Source organism: Arvicanthis niloticus, chromosome 7 (genome assembly GCF_011762505.2).
Source record: "Arvicanthis niloticus isolate mArvNil1 chromosome 7, mArvNil1.pat.X, whole genome shotgun sequence".
NCBI classification, from domain to species: Eukaryota; Metazoa; Chordata; class Mammalia; order Rodentia; family Muridae; genus Arvicanthis; species Arvicanthis niloticus.
In genome coordinates, this window is record NC_047664.1 from 8,442,753 (window position 1) to 8,461,629 (window position 18,877).

The following is an 18,877-nucleotide window of genomic DNA, read 5'->3' on the forward strand; positions in this document are numbered from 1 at the left end:
AGTGGGAAGGGGTTCTTCTTAGGGTGAAGTTTCATTGGCTGAGGCTTAAGGTTCTATGGATACCTCATTTGCATGGAGAGGGATTCCAGGAGGTTGAACTTGTAATTTCCACTAAGGATTATATAACATTCCTCAGGGCTACACAGATAAGGCCTTGTCTCAAAAAAATAAAAATAAATAAATCAACCAACCAACCAACCAAATAAATAGAAAGAAAGAAAGAAAGAAAGAAAGAAAGAAAGAAAGAAAGAGAAAGAAAGGAAGAAAGAAAGAAAGAAAGCCAGCCATTACGTAATATAGGAAATAGCAAGACTGTTCACCATAAGGTAAATTCTCAATTACCCTTTATAAAAATGTTTTTTAAATAGTTTTACACTTTTACTTATAGAATTATGTTTAATATTCTAGAACTTTTGTTCTTCACTGAAAAATTGAAGCCAGATCTGGTAAAAGCCGTAAAGTATCCAACTTTCTAATCTCACCCTGTCATTTAGGTCTTGTTCCAATGCTGTGTTTGCATCTTCACTTATAAGCTTAGGATATAAAACCATTTGAACACTTCTAATTTTTGGATCTCTTTCATTTCTAATTAATCTATACTTAGAAGTAATTCAGTAATCCAACTTAAATCAGCCTTATTGGGCTGCAATATGCATTTAGAGTAGGGATGAATAGTGGCAATAATATTAATAAAATACTTATACATCTAAGATGTGACAGTAGTAATTCTTTAGTACCTAATATGTCCAGGTATGCTCTGCACATTATTTCATTTAATATTGCAAACACTCTCTGAAGAATTATCCCCTTATCTCAAGTGAGAAAACCAAATCATAGACAATGAAGTTACATGTCTGTGATTGCAGCAAGACATGAGACCATATTAGGCACACTCCACAACCCACATTGTGAAACTGCCTAATGTGTTACTGTGAACAAAACTGAAAGTATTGTTATATGTGACTACATATGTAATATACACATCTGGCAATATTCAAGAATTAATAGTAGACTTAAATTTTTCTTATAATTACTTTGTTGCTATTCTGACATCAAGCACTTGTTTATTTACTCTATTTCAGGAATTAGTGAATCTTACCAAATGGGAATTTTTCGAATACTTGCTGGCATTCTTCACTTAGGCAATGTTGGATTTGCATCTCGAGATTCAGACAGCTGCACAATACCTGTAAGTCCAGAACAAGCTTAATAGATTAATAAATGCAATTTTAATAGATTTTAATGCCTGTCTGTTAGTTTTGTTTGTTTGTTTTACAACTGGAGATAGAACTTGGGACCTTTGTACAAGCTAGGCAATCACTGTGTTTGTAACATGCCACCATGTTAGTCTTTTTGAACATGGTTCTGGGGGGGCAAATTCAGGTCCACTTTATCTACTGAGCCATTTCTCTAGATCAACAGTAGATTTAATTTCATTTATTTGTTTATTATTTTATTTATTCTGTGTTTGTGCACATGTATATGCACACAGGTACACAAATCTGTATATGTATACAGGCCAGATGAGGGCATTGGATCTCTCAGAGCTAGAGATTGAGGCAGTGGCTTATTACATGGGTGCTAGAATGCAAACTCTAGTCCTGATATTGTGTAACAAGTACTTTTACCTGCTGACCTATCTTTTCAGCCCCATTATTTTTATTTGTGTGTTTGTTTGTATGTGTGTATGTGAGTGCTGGCCACACATGTGGAATCCAAAGTACAACTTTTAGGAGTTGGTTCTCCCCTGCCACCCCATGGAGGCAGGTCTTTCTTGTTTCTACCTGTTCATGGTGTTCTAGCTTGGGAACCTTTGGCCAGTTCTCCTGTCTTCGCTTTCCATTCCATCATGGAGTACTGGGATTACAGATGATTGCCATCATGTCCATCGTTTTGCTTGGGTCCCAGGGAATGAACATACGTCATCAGGCTTGTGCACAAGATCTTTTACCCACTCAGCCATCTCTCTTGCCCCAATACTTTTTTTTTTTTTAATTTAAAGAATTTATTTATTTATTTTGTGTAAGTACACTGTAGCTGTCTTCAGACACCCATATGAGGGCATCAGATCTCATTATGGATGGTTGTGAGCCACCATGTGGTTGCTGGGATTTGAACTCATGACCTCTGGAAGAGCAGTCAGTGCTCTTAACCACTGAGCCATCTCACCAGCCCCTCCCCAATACTTTTTAAAGGAGAAAATAATAGCTCTGATTTAAACATCTAATTTCTTTTAAGAAAATAAGTGTCCCCCTTAAAGATAGTCTTTCCTGTGGCCAGGCTGACCTCAAACTTGTGACACTCTGGGATTACAGGTGTGTATAATCACACCTAGCACCAGTTTTTGGTTTTGTTTTTTCCAAAAGCAGCTTTATTGAGATATAATCTATTTACCACCACCAATATATGGTTGTGAGTATGCTCATAGGTGTGTTCAACCATCACCACAGGTAGCTTAAAATACTTTTAAAAAGAAGCCTGGACATCTTAGCTATCACCAACTTGTATTCCTATCTCCTCAACTCAAACAACTTGAGTCTACTGTCTTGCTCTGTAGAGTTATGTATCCTGGATAATCATAGAAATTGAATCTTGTGATACGTGGTCTTTCAAAGTTGGTCCATGCTGTAGCACATATTGTTCCTTCGTGATTGGTAGGTGCTGTAAGTGAAGGTACTGAATCTGAAGTGATTATCTTCAGGGAAGGGTCCAGAGATGATGACATCAGGAAACTCAGGTTTTAATGACAATGCTGATATAAACTAGCCATGTGATTGTTTTTGTCAAGTTGTTTGACATATGTGTGGATACTTCTGATTATACTCACTGATCAGATGTGAATGACGTTAATGTCTGTTTGACAGAGGTACTGCTGAATTTTGTGACCATTTTCAGAAATTATTCTCTGATTTGGCCATAGACAATAATGCATTCTCTCTTGTAGCCTAAGCATGAGCCTCTTATCGTCTTCTGTGACCTCATGGGTGTGGATTATGAAGAGATGTGTCACTGGCTTTGCCACCGAAAGCTGGCTACTGCCACAGAGACATACATCAAGCCCATCTCCAAGCTGCAGGCCACAAATGCCCGAGATGCTTTAGCCAAGCACATCTATGCTAAGCTCTTCAACTGGATTGTTGATCACGTCAATCAGGCTCTCCATTCGGCTGTCAAACAGCACTCTTTCATTGGCGTGCTGGACATTTACGGGTGAGTGCATTTGGCTGGCTGCCCTGCTCTGCTGGAAAGCAGTTGTTTATTTGGGGGGTGTTTTGTACCTCTTTGCACTGTTTAATTTTATTTTCTACTGGAGAAGAGAAGGAAATCCTATTTATAACCATTCAGAAGTGTCTTGATGATGGTGATATAATGATGCAAGAAAAAAAATTACACATTGCTTAAAACAAAAATTAACTCAGCTCCAGAGTCTATCAACTAAGCTAATGGGTTAATTAATTAATTGGTTTTTAGACTCTTGTGATAAATTATTGAAGTTCTAAAAATACAATTTCATTTCTAGTTGCCTTCTCTGGATACACTTCTGTAAATATTGATACTTTTTTTGTACATGGACTTGTTTGGCAGCTAATTTTTCACTCTCTGGTTCAGTTTTTCAGAAGAACCTATAAGGCTTCTGTTTCTATCTCTCTCTTCTGTGTGAAGTGTTGGGAGAATAAATTGATAAGAACTGTGGCTTTAGCATAGTTCTATTGTTTTTCTACTGGAGGATGAGTGAGCCTCAAAAACCCAAGGCTGCATATCCTTAGGCAGGACTGTACAAAGGGAGGCTTTGTCTCAGCGGATGCTCTTCATAGTCTGTCCTTTCAACTCACAGACCTTTATCTCATAAGTAAAAGAAAAGGTGATGTTAAGAGACTTCCCATTTGTCTCTTCCAAGTGTACATATTTTAAATATTTATTTTTTTTCTTTTCTTCCTACCTTACTTTTTCGGTATTACAGATTTGAAACCTTTGAAATAAATAGTTTTGAACAGTTCTGCATAAATTATGCAAATGAAAAACTACAGCAACAATTCAACATGGTAAGAATTTTCTTTCTTGAATAAGATTCTGCTATACACTTTTCTTTTGAATTCTTAGTCTTTTTTTTTTTTTTTTTAAAGAAGCTTGGTCTCTGAAATAAACTCCTGAACTGTAATTCTTATAATGGATTTAGAATAGGGAAACTGCCAGAGAACAGAGTTTGGAACAATGTTACAAATTGATATAACATTTAAAAAAATGTTTAACAGTTATCCCTTATCTGGAATAATGAACATTTAGGACAAATAATTTGAGTGAGAGATGCAAGAAGTGGGACTTGCTGTTAGAAGCCACTATATGTGGGGTTACTACTAACACTGTTTACTATGTTAGGAAGATACAGAATTTCACAAGTCTTCTTTTCACGGGCTGTGTAATGGCAGTGGGTATATTTTGGGAATGGCCTGAACTAGCTTTGAGCTAACCTCCTTCCTCTGCATTCCAAGTATTGGATTACAGACTTGCCACCACCTTATCACCCAGTTTAAACAGAGAGAGTTCTTTGCCCGAAATGAATGCTAAATTTCTCTGAAAATAATCTATACTTTAGTATGTAAATTTCTGTAGTAGTGTAAAACAGTAAGTTGCACTTGAAAAACATTCTTTTTATTTTCAGAAAACAAAGATCATCGTAGTTGGTAAAGCTAGAGAGAGTACAGCTCATTTTTTAGTTTTGTTGGGTCCTTAAATCGACTATGACAGAATACTGTGCTATGTTTAGATGCTGCTTGTCTTTGAAGACTTTTTTCTATGATGTGGAAACCTACATATATATTTTATTCAGCAATATATATTATGAATATATATTATATATATTGCTAAATAAAGACCAATAACTGGAGAAAACAAAGACAAAATAAAATTTCAAATTGAGAAGTCAAAAAACTCTGATAAGCATATTTCTTTTTAAAATTTTCTTAAACAATGATTTTTTTATTTTTATTTTATGTGCATTGGTATTTTGCCTGCATATATGTCTGTGTAAGGTTGCTGGATCCTCTGGAACTGGAGTTATACACAATTATGAGCTACTACGTGGGTGCTGGGAATTGAACCCTGGCCCTTCAGAAGAGTAGTCAGTGCTCTTAACCTCTGAGCCATATCTCTAGCCCCTTGATTAGTATATTCTTTTAAAATATGAAATAAATACTAAAAAAATAGCAAAGAAAATTAAAAATTTCTGATTATTGGTAGTCAGATTGGGGTTATATACATTTGGGACTAAAGTTTTAACTTTTAGGGTGTTTGACATTGTAAAATATAAGTACTTTGATAAACATTTAACCATCTTTGTTTAGCAAGTAAAGCTGTTTAATACAGCGAAACAATGTAGAGTGGCCTTTACAAGCTTAAGGGTTTCCATAACAGGATTCGTATTTCACCAGTTAAGGATAGTTGTGAGCCACCTGTGAGAACTAGGAATTGAATTGATGTCCTGTGCAAGACCAACAAATGCTCTTAAATACTGAGCCATCTCTCTAGCCCCCAAATCCATAATTCTCAAATATACCTTGTTTATCCCTTTACCAATAAAAATAACAGAACACATTTGTTAATTAGAATTATATGAATTATATGGATGATTTTTTTTTTCTGAAGCAGGGTTTCTCTGTGTAGCCCTGGCTGTCCTGGAACTCACTCTATAGACCAGGCTGGCCTCAAACTCACAGTGATCTGCTTCTCCTTTCGGAGTGCTGGGATTAAAGGCGTGCGCCACCATCGCCTGGCTTGGATGATCTTTTTGATCAAGGATTAGTACTGCAAATGAGCTAAGATGATATTGTCATAAGTATAAAATATAATGGAAGAGTTCCAAGTGCAGAGAGAGAGAGAGAGAGAGAGAGAGAGAGAGAGAGAGAGAATATGAATGAATCAAAAATCTCTGTCACCTCTGAGTTCTAAAGCTTGGGGTCCTAGGAAATAGTTATTGTTGGGTCATAGCTACAAAAAGCTAGTTTTCCTAGAAAAAAAATTGGCAAGAAAGAATGAGACAAAGGATTGAGAAGAAACAGGTAAATAGAAATTTAAGATCCAGTAGTGGTCATTAATGTCTGTAGTGAGACTAGAAGCTGTGTTGTCAGCCAACTTGGGTGGAGCAGCAGGCTTAAGCAGTCAGTGGTTGGATTGCCTTCCCCACCTGGACCAGTTTAGCTTCTGTTCATTCATATTCAGAACTTGATCACAGCCCTTCCCCTGGGAAGCCTACCCAAACACCATATCCAAACTAAATGAGGACTTTTGTCATTCTCTTTCATAATATCATAGCATTTGTACTTTTATGTAGGCTTAGATTTTTTTTTTCAAAACCCATTTTATTTAAGGTTCTTAAACTCTTCAACTCCATCGACCAGAGGTAGAAGAAAAAGCAGGTTAGTAGGAAAGGGTTTTGTGTACCTGTTTAGAAGTAGTTACTTGGGGCGATTCCACTCTTCATTTTTAGGATACCAGCAGTCTAGTTCAATAGCAAACACCGAACAGGAATCAGTAATGGCAGCATGATCCAGCAGAAACAGCAAGGCTCCACCCAATCTGCTTGAATCGGCAAAAGTGGCCAGAATCAGCTGGAATGCCACGAGAAATTGTTTGGCGAATTTCTCTCTAAGAAGTGAAGACCAACAAAGACCAGTGAAGCATTGCATGGCATAGCAATGCAAGAGCGTCCCTCACTGTTTGTGGGGTTCCATTTATGTTCTTTTTAAATATCACACACCCTCTCAAGTGTCTGTTTTTGGCAAAACATCACATGCCCTCTCACAAGACAGCTTCCAAGAAAATATCACATGACACAACTGAGTTGTTAAAGAAGCCAGAAAATTTCATCTCACTTTTATTCTTTGCAACTATTTCTCCTAGTTCTCTCCCAGTTCACATATACGGCATCCCTGTCTATGCTGTTGACCACATACAGTAACTGACACATAGTATAGACTCAGTATATAATCTGATTAAAGAGTGAATGGGAATGAGAAGGGGTGGTATGGGTGGTGCACATGTATTTAAAAATCACAAGGACTATTCTATTTATCTGCAATTCAAAGCATGTATAGGCCTGGTGTAGTGATGCATACCTGTAATCTCAGCATCTGAAAGGTTAAGGCAGAGTGCAAATTCAAATCTGGCCTGAGTTACATAGAGAATCTCAGGCTAACGTGGTCTACATACAGATACCCTTTCTCAAACATAACAAAAAAAATTCTTTTTTAAATTACCTACTCAGATTCATTTATTCATAGTGAATGCTTATAGCTGAGGTTTTCTGTACATGATTTCAGTCATGCTTCTCCATGAGGCTATTTTTACTGAGAGGCATGAGCTATCTCCTTTTGTTGGTATCCTCAGTGTTTTATCGAAGTGTGCTTCTTGATTATGATCTTTATAATAATAATCTGATAACAACTGCCATTTTTTCTTTATTTCAGCATGTCTTCAAATTGGAACAGGAGGAATATATGAAGGAGCAAATTCCATGGACACTCATAGATTTCTATGATAATCAGCCTTGTATCAATCTTATAGAATCTAAACTGGGCATTCTAGATTTGCTGGATGAGGAATGTAAGGTGATTATACTTTTCTGAAGTACTTAACCTGTCAAGATAGATGAATCAAGGCTACAGGACAAGCAGAAACTTTTCAGTATGTGGTTGTGACAAGTCAGGGGCCTCTCATTCATTCTGAAGAGACATTAGACCCCAAAGGTTCTTTAAAAATTATTTTTATTATTTAACTGTGTGTGTGCAATGTGTATGTGTGATGCACATGTGCCACACCATATATTGGCGATCAGAACAACTTTTGGGAGCCAGTTTTCTCCTTCCACTGTGGGAGTGGGAATGAACTCAGGTCATCAGGCTGGCAGAGCCTGTGCTTTTACCTGCTGGGCCTTCTCACTGGCCCCGACCCAAGGATTGTATTTAAAGTGAAACTAGGAGAATTTCCCTTCTGGTTTTAGCTGACTACAAATTGAAAACTATTACTACTTTTCATCATTTTTGCTTTAATGTTTATCTTGAATGTGTTTGATCAGCAGAATATATGGAAATACAAGAAACTGCCCCAAAATTATTTTGAATATACTTCTAAATAGCCATATGTTTTGAATATTTGTTACCGACATAAATGATAACTATTTTATTTGGTTTAATATTTAAGGATGTAGCATGTTAGAAAATCATTAAATCTTCCACTTTATTACTGAAGGACCTTAGGCAATTTTTTATTGTCTTTTACTTTATATACAATAAATCACAGCTCCTATCATGTGTTGACCCTTATAAGGAGCCAGACTTAGTGTTAAGAATGTATGTGGGCCTGCTGAGATGACTCAGTGGGTAAAAATGCTTGCTATACAGATCTGACAATCTGAGTTCAATCCCCATATCCCACAGTGGAAGGCATGTACTTGTCCTCAAATACACATAATTATAATAAAAACTGAGGGTTTTTTTTTAAAGAATGCATGTGATAAAAAAAGTGTTCATTCTTATTTGAGATTAAAAATAAGAAAGCAAAGCAAAAACAATATCCTGCTTTTTCCAATATCAACCAAACAGGCTAATGTAAATTTGTTACCTTTCATTTGCTGAGACTAAGTTAATAATATATGTATACATTTGATGAAGGACAAGAATTCATACAATATATTTTATAGGATAGCAGAATCATAAACATGTATGCCTTTTGACCTGGGAGTTTAACCTATAAGAATACTTACAAATATATTGAAAGTATGTATGTATAAGAGGAATATGACACTTGTCATAACAAAAAGTTAGTAACAACCTAATGACCATAAGTAAGAGGGGAAATGTAAGGAGTATATTGAATGAGCCCACTCAAGTACATGTTTTAAAAACAGGTAAAAAGTAGTTAAGTTTCTGCAAATGGCAAGAGGAGACCACCAGTTCATACCTTTCCAGATTAAATTAATATTTCACTGTGTATAAATGTTACTTGCATTTAACAATTTTAAAAAATATAAAGTATGCCTTAATAGTTGTATTTCATCTTCAACTTGTAAGGCCTTTATTGTGTTAAAAAAAATTAAGTGTTGATGACTCCGGTATAGGCAGATGGTCATTCACATGTTGTGCCTGGTCACTCCAAGGAAGGTCTCAGCCACGCCCTTCATTGGTGGTTAACTCGCGCTGATGAGAAGAAAGAATGAACTGAACATAGGAACTGATGTCTTGTTGCTGATGTTGCACAACACATTTAGCACTCAGACACTTCACCTTCTTTTTTCTCCCCAAGATGCCTAAAGGAACAGATGACACATGGGCCCAAAAACTGTACAACACACATTTGAACAAATGTGCCCTCTTTGAGAAGCCCCGCATGTCAAATAAAGCTTTCATCATCAAACATTTTGCTGACAAAGTAAGGAAACTTTTTGTCTTTTTTCGTTTTCTGTACTTTACATTGAATTATAATAAAAAATCAGCAGTCAAGTATTGTTTTCTTGTTTTTGCTTTTATTTTGCAGCACTTGCTTTCTTTAAAGTCCTTTCAGGGAAAGCAGTCTTCAGTACTGCCATCTTGGGTTTCTCTTACTGTAATTTGAATTGGATTACATATTAAATAAATATGGGTCAAAAGTCTTTGTCTGAAGTCTTGAAATCCAAGAAACTGAAAACCGAAAGTATTTTCATAACTTGTTTAGTACCCAAACCTGATCTCTGACTTGAACTTACATAACTAACATCTATTTATAATTTTTAGCCCAAGTGAGGTGGGTATTTATGTGCTTAAGTATGGAAATACATTAATGTAATTTATGGTATAAATGACTTTATTAAACTTTTTAGTAGTACTAAAATGGTGTATATACATACTATATCTCTGCATGCATGAAACTTCTGAAGGTCTCACAGGTTTCATAACAGAGACTGGATTTTTTGTCTCCTGTGAAAGCATGGTGATACATTCTTCACAAGTTCACTTAGCAAGTTGGGGACTATGTGACTAGTTTACACTGCAAGGAAGTTATGGGATAGGGTGTGTTGTGAGATTTCAGAAGACCTATATGAATAGAGTTTTCTGATTGTCTAGTCCTGGCTTGAAACCTTTGGGTGACTAAGGTGACCTAAGGAGCATAGATGAGGAACCCCTTGAGAGGGAAATGGCTGAAGTTGTGGGGTTTTAGAAGAAAGCCAATTCTCGAGTAGTCCCACCTTACCAAACTATCCAGTACTTGCCCATCTTCCCCTCTGCCATCATTAGCTCCTCACGAATCCCCAGCCTCTCTTCACTTAGTCTTTTTCCTCCTTACAGTAGTGGTTCTCACCCATCCTAATGCTATGCCCCTTTAATACAGTTCTGTCTGCCGTGCTGACCCCAACCATACAATTATTTTTGTTACTGTAACATTGCTACTGTTATGAATCCTAATGTAAATAATTGTGTTTTCCAATGGTCTTAGGCAACCCCTGCAGAAGGGTCATTCCACCCCCAAAGGACTCATGACCCACAGGTCGAGAAATGCTGCCTCAGAGGAACACTTCTGCTTGTGCAGATAGTTCACTAGCTTGGACTATACACTGGGTCAGGCTGGGAGGAGCTCTCTTTGGCCATGGGAGAGAAAATCAGCTTACAAGTCTGCTTATCCATGAACTGACTGAGCAGTTTGATCTCAGTTTATCAGCAATCACTACCACTGTTATTTAGGAAATTGGTATTTGTCAACTTACTAGAGTACACATTACTTTTTTATTTTGCTGTTTTTATTGTTTGTTTTTTTTTTAAGGTAACATATAATAGATTTTTGGTTTTTATGGGACAAGAGCTATGAACCTAAGGCTGGCCTTAAACTTACTGTATAGCTGAGGCCAATCTTGAATTCCTAATCCTCCTGCCTCTACCTCATATGTGCTAGAATTCTTGGTGTGTGCTATGGATTTCATTTTGTCCTTTTTCTTACATACTTTGTTCTTATTTACCCTTGTCCTCCAGTTCTTTCCACTGTTTCCCGCCCTCCTCTTGTGATTCCATTTCCTATCCCTTAGCCACAGTTGTGCCTTCATGTCACACAGAGTCCATTACCTTTTCTTTTTCTCCATTGAGAGCTCTCTTTCCTGTTATGCTCTCTTTTCTAGTTCATGACCTACATTAATGTGCACGTGCGCGCACACACACACACACACACACATGCAATTGGAATGTCAGATCCACATATGAGGGAAGACATGAAGTATTTGTTTTTATGGTTTGGCTTATTTCATTCAATATAATGATTTCCATGTGTGACAGTTTTTCTGAAAATGTCATGATTTTATTTTATTTAATTTATTTATTTATTTTTGTTTTTTGAGACAGGCTTTCTCTGTGTAGTCCTAGCTGTCCTGGAACTCACTCTGTAGACCAGGCTGGCCTCGAACTCAGAAATCCACCTGCCTCTGCCTCCCAAGTGCTGGGATTAAAGGCGTGCGCCACCACTGCCCGGCTGATTTTATTTTTACTGTGGCTGATTAAAACTCCATTTTATGTATGCGCCACTCGTTGAGTATCCATTCATCTATTGATGGACAGAGAGAATGGTTCCACTTCTTAGCTGTTATGATTAGTAAAGCAATGAGCATGAATGTACAAGTGACTCCTATGGTAGGAATTGAGCACTTGGTGTGTATCTCCCCAGGCTTACTAGAGTGAATTACCACACCTCTCCTTGGAAATGGCACTGATCTCTTAGAAATGACTGATGGTACCACTTGCTAAGAGCTAGTCATAGAGCCTGGGCAAATACATATGTTTGTTTTTTGTTTTTTTGATGACTATATCTATTCCAAAGTGTTGTCAGTTAAGGAGATATTTTTTTCATGTGATTTCAGGTAGAATACCAGTGTGAAGGTTTTCTTGAAAAGAATAAAGACACCGTTTTTGAAGAACAAATTAAAGTCCTTAAGTCAAGCAAGGTAAACTTACTCTCATCAGGATATGCTCCATAAAATGTTAATTGCTTCAGCACTAGTCTTTTAATACTAATAATGATTTTCTAATGAAGTTAGTTTTCTTTACAGATTTTAATTTGTCAAATTAAACTTAACACTTAATACGTGTCAGGCCCTGTATAGAGAACCATTCAAATGTTGACAGTCTGATTCTTACAGTGAGGTAGTATTACATTATTCTCATCTTGCACATGAGGCAGCTGAGGTAGAGAGGACTGATGACTGGTAAGTTCCCAAGTTAGGGTAAACTCAGGCTGTCTTGCTTAGAACCTGCTCTTAACCACTCTGCCACATGGTCTTTCAGCTCCATGTGAAATCACTGTCTCAGTAGTATTTCCACTCTCCTGCAACTGGGAGACTCAGAGGTCGTTCTGCGGTGTCACTTTGAAGGGATTTGCTAGAAATGTGGTCTTACTGCACTCCATCCAAGTGGAGACTAACTCTGGGTCATCATGGATGTAGTTTCAGATGTGACCCAAAATGTTTGAATTATTTTTTCATAAGAACAAATACTAGAACCACTGCTTTGCACTAGGAAAAAAAATATTCCAGATGGTAAGGAAGTATGGTTATACTGCTTATTCAGCTGGTCTTTACCTTCACCTGTTCACCTTTATCTGGAAAGTATGAAAGAGGGGCACACAGTCAGCCTACAAGAGCAAACCAGGAAGCCAGTTACTTGATGCTGTAAATACTTGCTAAAAAAGTAAACATATTTGTGTGGACCGTATAGATGACTGATTGGCACTCTTGCTTTTCTGGCTTATTTCAAGAGAATCCTTTTAGCATCTGTAGAATAGTATATGGACAATAGAATTCTCTGTTGTTATTACTTTGTCAAAAATAATTTAGCTTAAACAAAGCACAGGTTTTCATTCTAGATGCACCCATAGTCAGCTCTATCTTTACTCTAACTTAATTTCCTGTTTGGCTAGTGGGTCCAGTCATTAGAAGTCAGCAATGTATTGGGAAAAGTCATTGGAAGAGGAATCTGTGTTCCATTGTTGCAGCTGAAGTGGGGTAGTTTGTGATTTCCATAAGTTCAAAGGCTTTTCTTTTCCCGGTCTTTGCAGACCTTAACTTTATCATCTCTCTGAACCTGATGTGAAGCAGGTGTCATGCTGAACCAGTTTGTTCTCTTGGGGGGGGGGGACCAATTTGTTTGTATTTGTGCTGTGTGTTTTGACAGATTTTTTTAAAAATGATAATAACAATGTAAAATCTATTTATGTCTGTTTTAGATCTATTTTGCTTAAAATGTCAATTAGAGATAGCCAGGTAGAAATGTCATGTAGGAAGTGGGGAATGAAGGCAAGTCAAAGGGAAAGGCAGAGCAGGTAGTAGAAATGCTGTAGGCTTCAGAACTTGGTGCTTGTTAAAGCCACGAGTCTGAGTGTGATTGCTCAAGAGAGCATGTAGATAAAAACTGCTGTAGCCAGATGTTCCAACTAACAGAGACTGCCAGAGGAAGCACCAGGAACAAAAATAAGAAAAGTGGCCTGTGAAGAAGCACTATCTCAAGAATACATTATAGAACAGTTTCCAATGCAACAATTCAAAGTATATGCTGTGTGTGGGGTGTGCGTGTGCCTGCGCTCCGGTGTGTGAGTATGTGTGTGGAGGCAAGAAGATAGTCTCAGGCTATCCTTAGGAATGCAGTCTACCTCCTTTGAGACATAGTGTTTCATTGGCTTGGGGCTAACCAGTAGAGATAGACTGGCTGACCAATGAACCCCAGGGACCCTCCTGTTTGCTCCTCCCTAGTAGAATTATAAGCATGTGCCACTAGCCCAACATTTTGGGGGCTGCTGGACTTCAAACTCAGCAAGATACCAGTTGAATCATTCCCCCAGCATTGTTTGGTTTTATTATTGTTTGCTTGTTGAGACAAGATGTCATTTAGTCTAGGCTGGCCTCAAAATATGTAGATGTGCAACCGTGGCTAGCTTTGAACTCTTAACCTCCTCCATTACCTCCTAAGTCCTAAGACTACAGACACATGTGCCACCACACCAAACTTCTTAACTGGGCTTTGCTGTCTAGCCCAGGTCATTGTAAAAATCAGGACCTCTACACCTTCTTAAGTGCTGGGGTTATAAGCGTGGTCACACTGTGCCTGGAAATACACTTTTAAAAAATAAAAAGTAATTTAGGGAAATTTAGTTTAGAATTTCTAATAAAAGTAATCCTTAAATGTGTGTGTGTGTGTGTGTGTGTGTGTGTGTGTGTGTGTGTGTGTGTGCGCACGCGCAGATATGTATTTGTGTATTCTGGACTTTGAAAACTAATCTGTTTTCTGGTAGATAGTATAGATGTCAAGTTAAATTGTAGCACTTATTGATAAATATGGTATGATAGCCCAGTTCTACTAAACTTTTCACAGAAAAGAAATTAAAAATGAAGTTTTGGCAACTGCTAATGTGTAACCAGCAATTTATTTGAGAATGATACCATGGCTAAGACATTGTTGTACATGGCCTATCACAGAATCATCTAGATTCTGATTCCCATGCTGAGTTTTCATATATATATATACACACACACACACACACACACTATGAACTAATTTTTTTTCTCTGCAATGTGGTCCATTTTTGTCATACAGGATAATGTTAAAATAGTTTTTTACTTCTGTATAGCTGACCATGCTAGACTACATTACATTAACCATTCCCCCAAACAGGAAATATATTTGCTTGTTGAACAGGCAGCCCTTACTGTGTTATGATCATCATAGATAACTTCCTTAACTACCCTGATGGGTTTGTGGGTGGTTTTTTTTGTTTTGTTTTGTTTTGTTTTTTTTTGTTTTTTTTTTAGTTTTTTGTTTTGTTTTGTTTTGTTTTTTGTGGTGCTGAGGATTTAGTCTGTGATCCTATATTTGCCAAAGGCACTCTCTGCTACTAAACTGTATTCCAGCCCATACATTTATACAATATGAAATCATATGACTTTGCTTTTCAGTAAAAGTGATCTCATAGAAAATTATTTACTAATCTGAGATTAGTAAGAAAAGTACAAGTGTGCACAATGACTGATTTTATTTATATGGAATGTAACAGTGTTAGAAAGATGAATCCATATAGCAAGATGTTGCTGTAGACTAGTTTAGGTCTCTTTTGTTTCAGGAATGTTCATCCCACTGTATTGACTAGTATCCATTCACTGATTGAAGATAAATGCTTTTAATTTCACTACTTGTAAGGGAGAGGCAGGCAGATCTCTGAGTTTGAGATCAGCCTGATCTACCGAGTTAGTTTTGATGGTGATATAGGAAGACCACATCTTTAAAAACATGATTATGGTAATTGCACTAAAGTTCTAAATTTCTTAAAATCAAATATAAATATGTATAGTATAATCACAGAGTTTTCTCCTTTTATGCAATCCAAATTATTTTCTTAAAATTATTAATTCATCATTAACTTTTCCTTCTAATATTGAAAACTTGTTCATAATGCCTTCCTGCTGAGACTCTCAGGTGTTTCTGAGTTGCTTTCTGCAGATACCTGGAGACCTGGACTAGTCCTTTGCTTCTGCTACGTAAAACCTCTTGTAAAACTGAGATGATAAACTCAGTTTTTTAATTAATATTTTCTCATAAAATAATTATAGTTCAAATCCAGTTATATGTTTAATTGACATTCTTTCTGGGTTAGATTTTCAAGTCAGTATATATAGTAGTTTTAAGTTTGTTTCACCCCAAATATTTTTTCGCCATACAGGAATAATTGTTTATTAGAAGCATCTATAATGTGTCTTCTACAAAGGCTTACCTTCCAGTCAGTGCTTAGTGTATAACGTTTTTGTTGGTTTGGTTTGGTTTGGGCAGGAGTATCTCCTTTGGAGAGGTCTTGAAGTCACTCTATTGTTAAGTCTGGCCTGGAATTCATGATCTTCTTCTCTGTCTCCTCAATGCTGGGAATATAACTGTGTTGCCTCAGCTCCTAAGTCTAGAGTATAACTTTCTTTTACTATTTGTGACTCAGTTTAAGATGCTACCAGAACTATTTCAAGATGATGAGAAGGCCATCAGTCCCAGCTCTGCCACCTCCTCAGGGCGCACTCCTCTCACTCGGGTTCCTGTAAAGCCCACCAAGGGCCGACCTGGCCAGACTGCCAAAGAGCACAAGAAGACAGTGGGACTTCAGGTGAGCTCAGGGGCTGCCACTGCCAGACTTACCTCCTCAGCTTCCACAAAGCCTCAGGCCTTCCTTCTTCAGCCTTGTGGACAGGATCTTCATGCAAAGAAAGGCCAGAGTTTCTGCTGTGCAAACAACACTTAAACTTTACCCACCCCAGACTCATACCATACACCAGCCCTTCCCAAAATAATTTTCGCTGTCTCAGTTCCTCTAATGCATATCATGTCTCAGACCTCTGTCTTTGTTTTGTTCTTGGTTGTCTCATCTCTGTATTTATACAGAGCATCTGTCAGCTTCCTCAGTACAAGAAAATACCCTGTCTTTCCTTAGATGTTTTTTCCCTGTAGGGAATAGGAAACATTCCACAGGAGCTTAGTGTCTGAACATGGGTGTGGCTTTGGAAGGGAGGGGCTACATTAGTCAGCATAGAGCATTTTTCCTTGAGGCCTTGTGCTATAGGAACAGAGCCTGGTGTGGATCCACAGCCTCCAGTTTTGACCCACGTCCTTAATGATGGTCCCTTCAGCCTGTTCTCTGCTCATTGGTTATACAATACTAAGAAATCTGCAGCTTTTTTAGTATTGTGTAGCAAGAGTTCATACCTAAATAATTAAATAGCCCTAGCAACAAAATTATAAGTCACATATAATGGAACTTACAGAAAGAAACTACAGAGACAGGAGTAGAACAAAGGTTCATGCATATTTAGCAGAATGAACATGTGGAGTTTAGGCAAATGTAAATGAAACACCTGGAATTTTTGGTTATTAACCACTCCCCTGTGAGGATGACTTTAAATTCATAGTTTATGTATCTCTATTTATGTCCTCTTCAGTATGCTAACAGAGGATAATTTTAAGTTGTCTTTGATCTCTAACAAAACTAATTTTTTAACCCTTTTTATGCAGTTTCGAAACTCCCTTCACCTGCTTATGGAAACCCTTAACGCCACCACTCCTCACTATGTACGCTGTATTAAGCCTAATGATTTCAAGTTTCCATTCACGTAAGTCAAACTGAAATAAGGAGGAAGACTTTGGGGAAAATCTTCATGTCTTGTTGCGGGAATCTACTTCTCAGTAAAGTTCCAGTTTTTGTTTCCTTTTGACAACATGAAAACAAATTAGCAGTTGGCTTTCTAAGGATTTGAAAATTTGAGGCCAACAGTGTATCTTTGGTTCTGTTTTTCTGTTTCGACTCTATCTCTGTTGGAAATTTTCCTGGCCTTTTGTTAATTTGGACATTAATTAAAAGCAGAGCTGGCTGGGCTAAGGCTTCTCTGGCCAAGGCTTACCTGGTACATTTTATCTGTTGAAGCCAGAGAATGTTTATCAAAATCTCATTCTACTTCAGATACTAAGTCAGAGGTGAAAATGAATCTCTGGAGATGATTTCAAATTACAAATATTTCTCTAAGTTTAAAAGCAATCCATATATGTTTTGGGATGGTTTTCAGGAGCTAACACTAAGAGATAAGCAGTGTGAATTGGCATAGGTGCTGGACTAGTTAGCATTTACTCTCTCTCTCTCTCTCTCTTCTCTCTCTCTCTCTCTCTCTCTCTCTCTGTGTGTGTGTGTGTGTGTGTGTGTGTGTGTGTAAGAGAGAACGAGAGAGACAGACAGTAACAAGGTAAAGTCAGATGTTATAATTGCTACTTCACTTGATCTTAGCCAAAAGGCTGAGAAGCAATTATAATTGCTACTTTTAACATCATTGACTGTGGACAGTTCCTAGATTAGTATTTAAAGACCTACATTATTGATTGACTGGCTGCAGAGTATCTTATGGTATAGATAGTCCACAATCTATTTAAATCATTCACTATGGATAAATTATTTAGGTTGTTACAACAGTTAAAATATGTTTCAATTAAATTACGAATACATTCCTTTCCTCCCTTCAGTCCCTCCCAGTCACCCTTTCTCAAACCCTTCCTATGTCCTATAACAACAATTTTTAACAAATATGTTTTGCCAAATATTTCTGTATATCCTTAAGATAACATGATTCTAGAGGGATTTGTGGGTCCAAATATCAAGCATATGATTTGATGATTATGAATATGAATTGAAATATCTATCACATTTTACCCCATAAATAACCACAGATACCATGTGCCAAATAAGAATTTTTAAATATATTTTTAAAATACCAGCCATGAGGCTATAGAGATGGCTTAGCTCTTAAGTGCACTGTCTGCTCTTTCGTGGTACCTGGGTTTATTTCCCCACAGCCTGATGACAGTTCACAGTCATCTGTCACTCCAGTTTCAGATCATTTGACGCCTTCTAGCCTCTGAGCACCAGTCACTCAAGGGTTGTATAGATATACATGCAGGCAAATATCCATTTATACATAATAAAATATAAATAAATAAGTAGACAACAAATAGACTAGCCATATATACTCAAGGTTGCAGCTTCTACTTTACAGTGTCTGAGTAAGTATGGTCTTGATGGTCCTCCTGTGCAGATTCTGCCTTAGATTTCTGGGTAGTTCTGGAAGCCTGCCATATTCCTCCTCCTCATCTAGATCCTCTCCCTTGGAGGAAGTGGGAGCAGGAAGGAGTTGGCACCCTGACTGTGACCTTGTATTAGCAAGCCTTTCTCCTACCAGCAATCCAAGGTGCGAGGAGACAGTATAGGAATGGGCTTGGATAGAAACTTAGAGCTTAATCAGGCTCAGAGCTTACTACCAACAGGAGTAAGTCACCTGATGCTTTCTGAACTTTCTGATGCTTCT

General features: G+C 37.4%; 1 protein-coding gene across 4 annotated transcripts in view; it reads left to right on the forward strand.

The window, feature by feature from the left end:
- Myo5a (myosin VA) overlaps window positions 1-18,877 on the forward strand; it is a 152,932-nt gene that overhangs the window by 72,499 nt on the left and 61,556 nt on the right. For all 4 annotated transcript variants that reach the window (XM_076937882.1, XM_034509251.2, XM_076937881.1 and 1 more), the window contains exons 9-16: window positions 1,083-1,189; window positions 2,945-3,210; window positions 3,962-4,043; window positions 7,464-7,604; window positions 9,298-9,423; window positions 11,870-11,953; window positions 15,979-16,140; window positions 17,043-17,140. In XM_076937882.1, coding sequence (XP_076793997.1) covers window positions 1,083-1,189; window positions 2,945-3,210; window positions 3,962-4,043; window positions 7,464-7,604; window positions 9,298-9,423; window positions 11,870-11,953; window positions 15,979-16,140; window positions 17,043-17,140 — 1,066 coding nt within the window. The remainder of the gene's footprint in view (window positions 1-1,082; window positions 1,190-2,944; window positions 3,211-3,961; window positions 4,044-7,463; window positions 7,605-9,297; window positions 9,424-11,869; window positions 11,954-15,978; window positions 16,141-17,042; window positions 17,141-18,877) is intronic.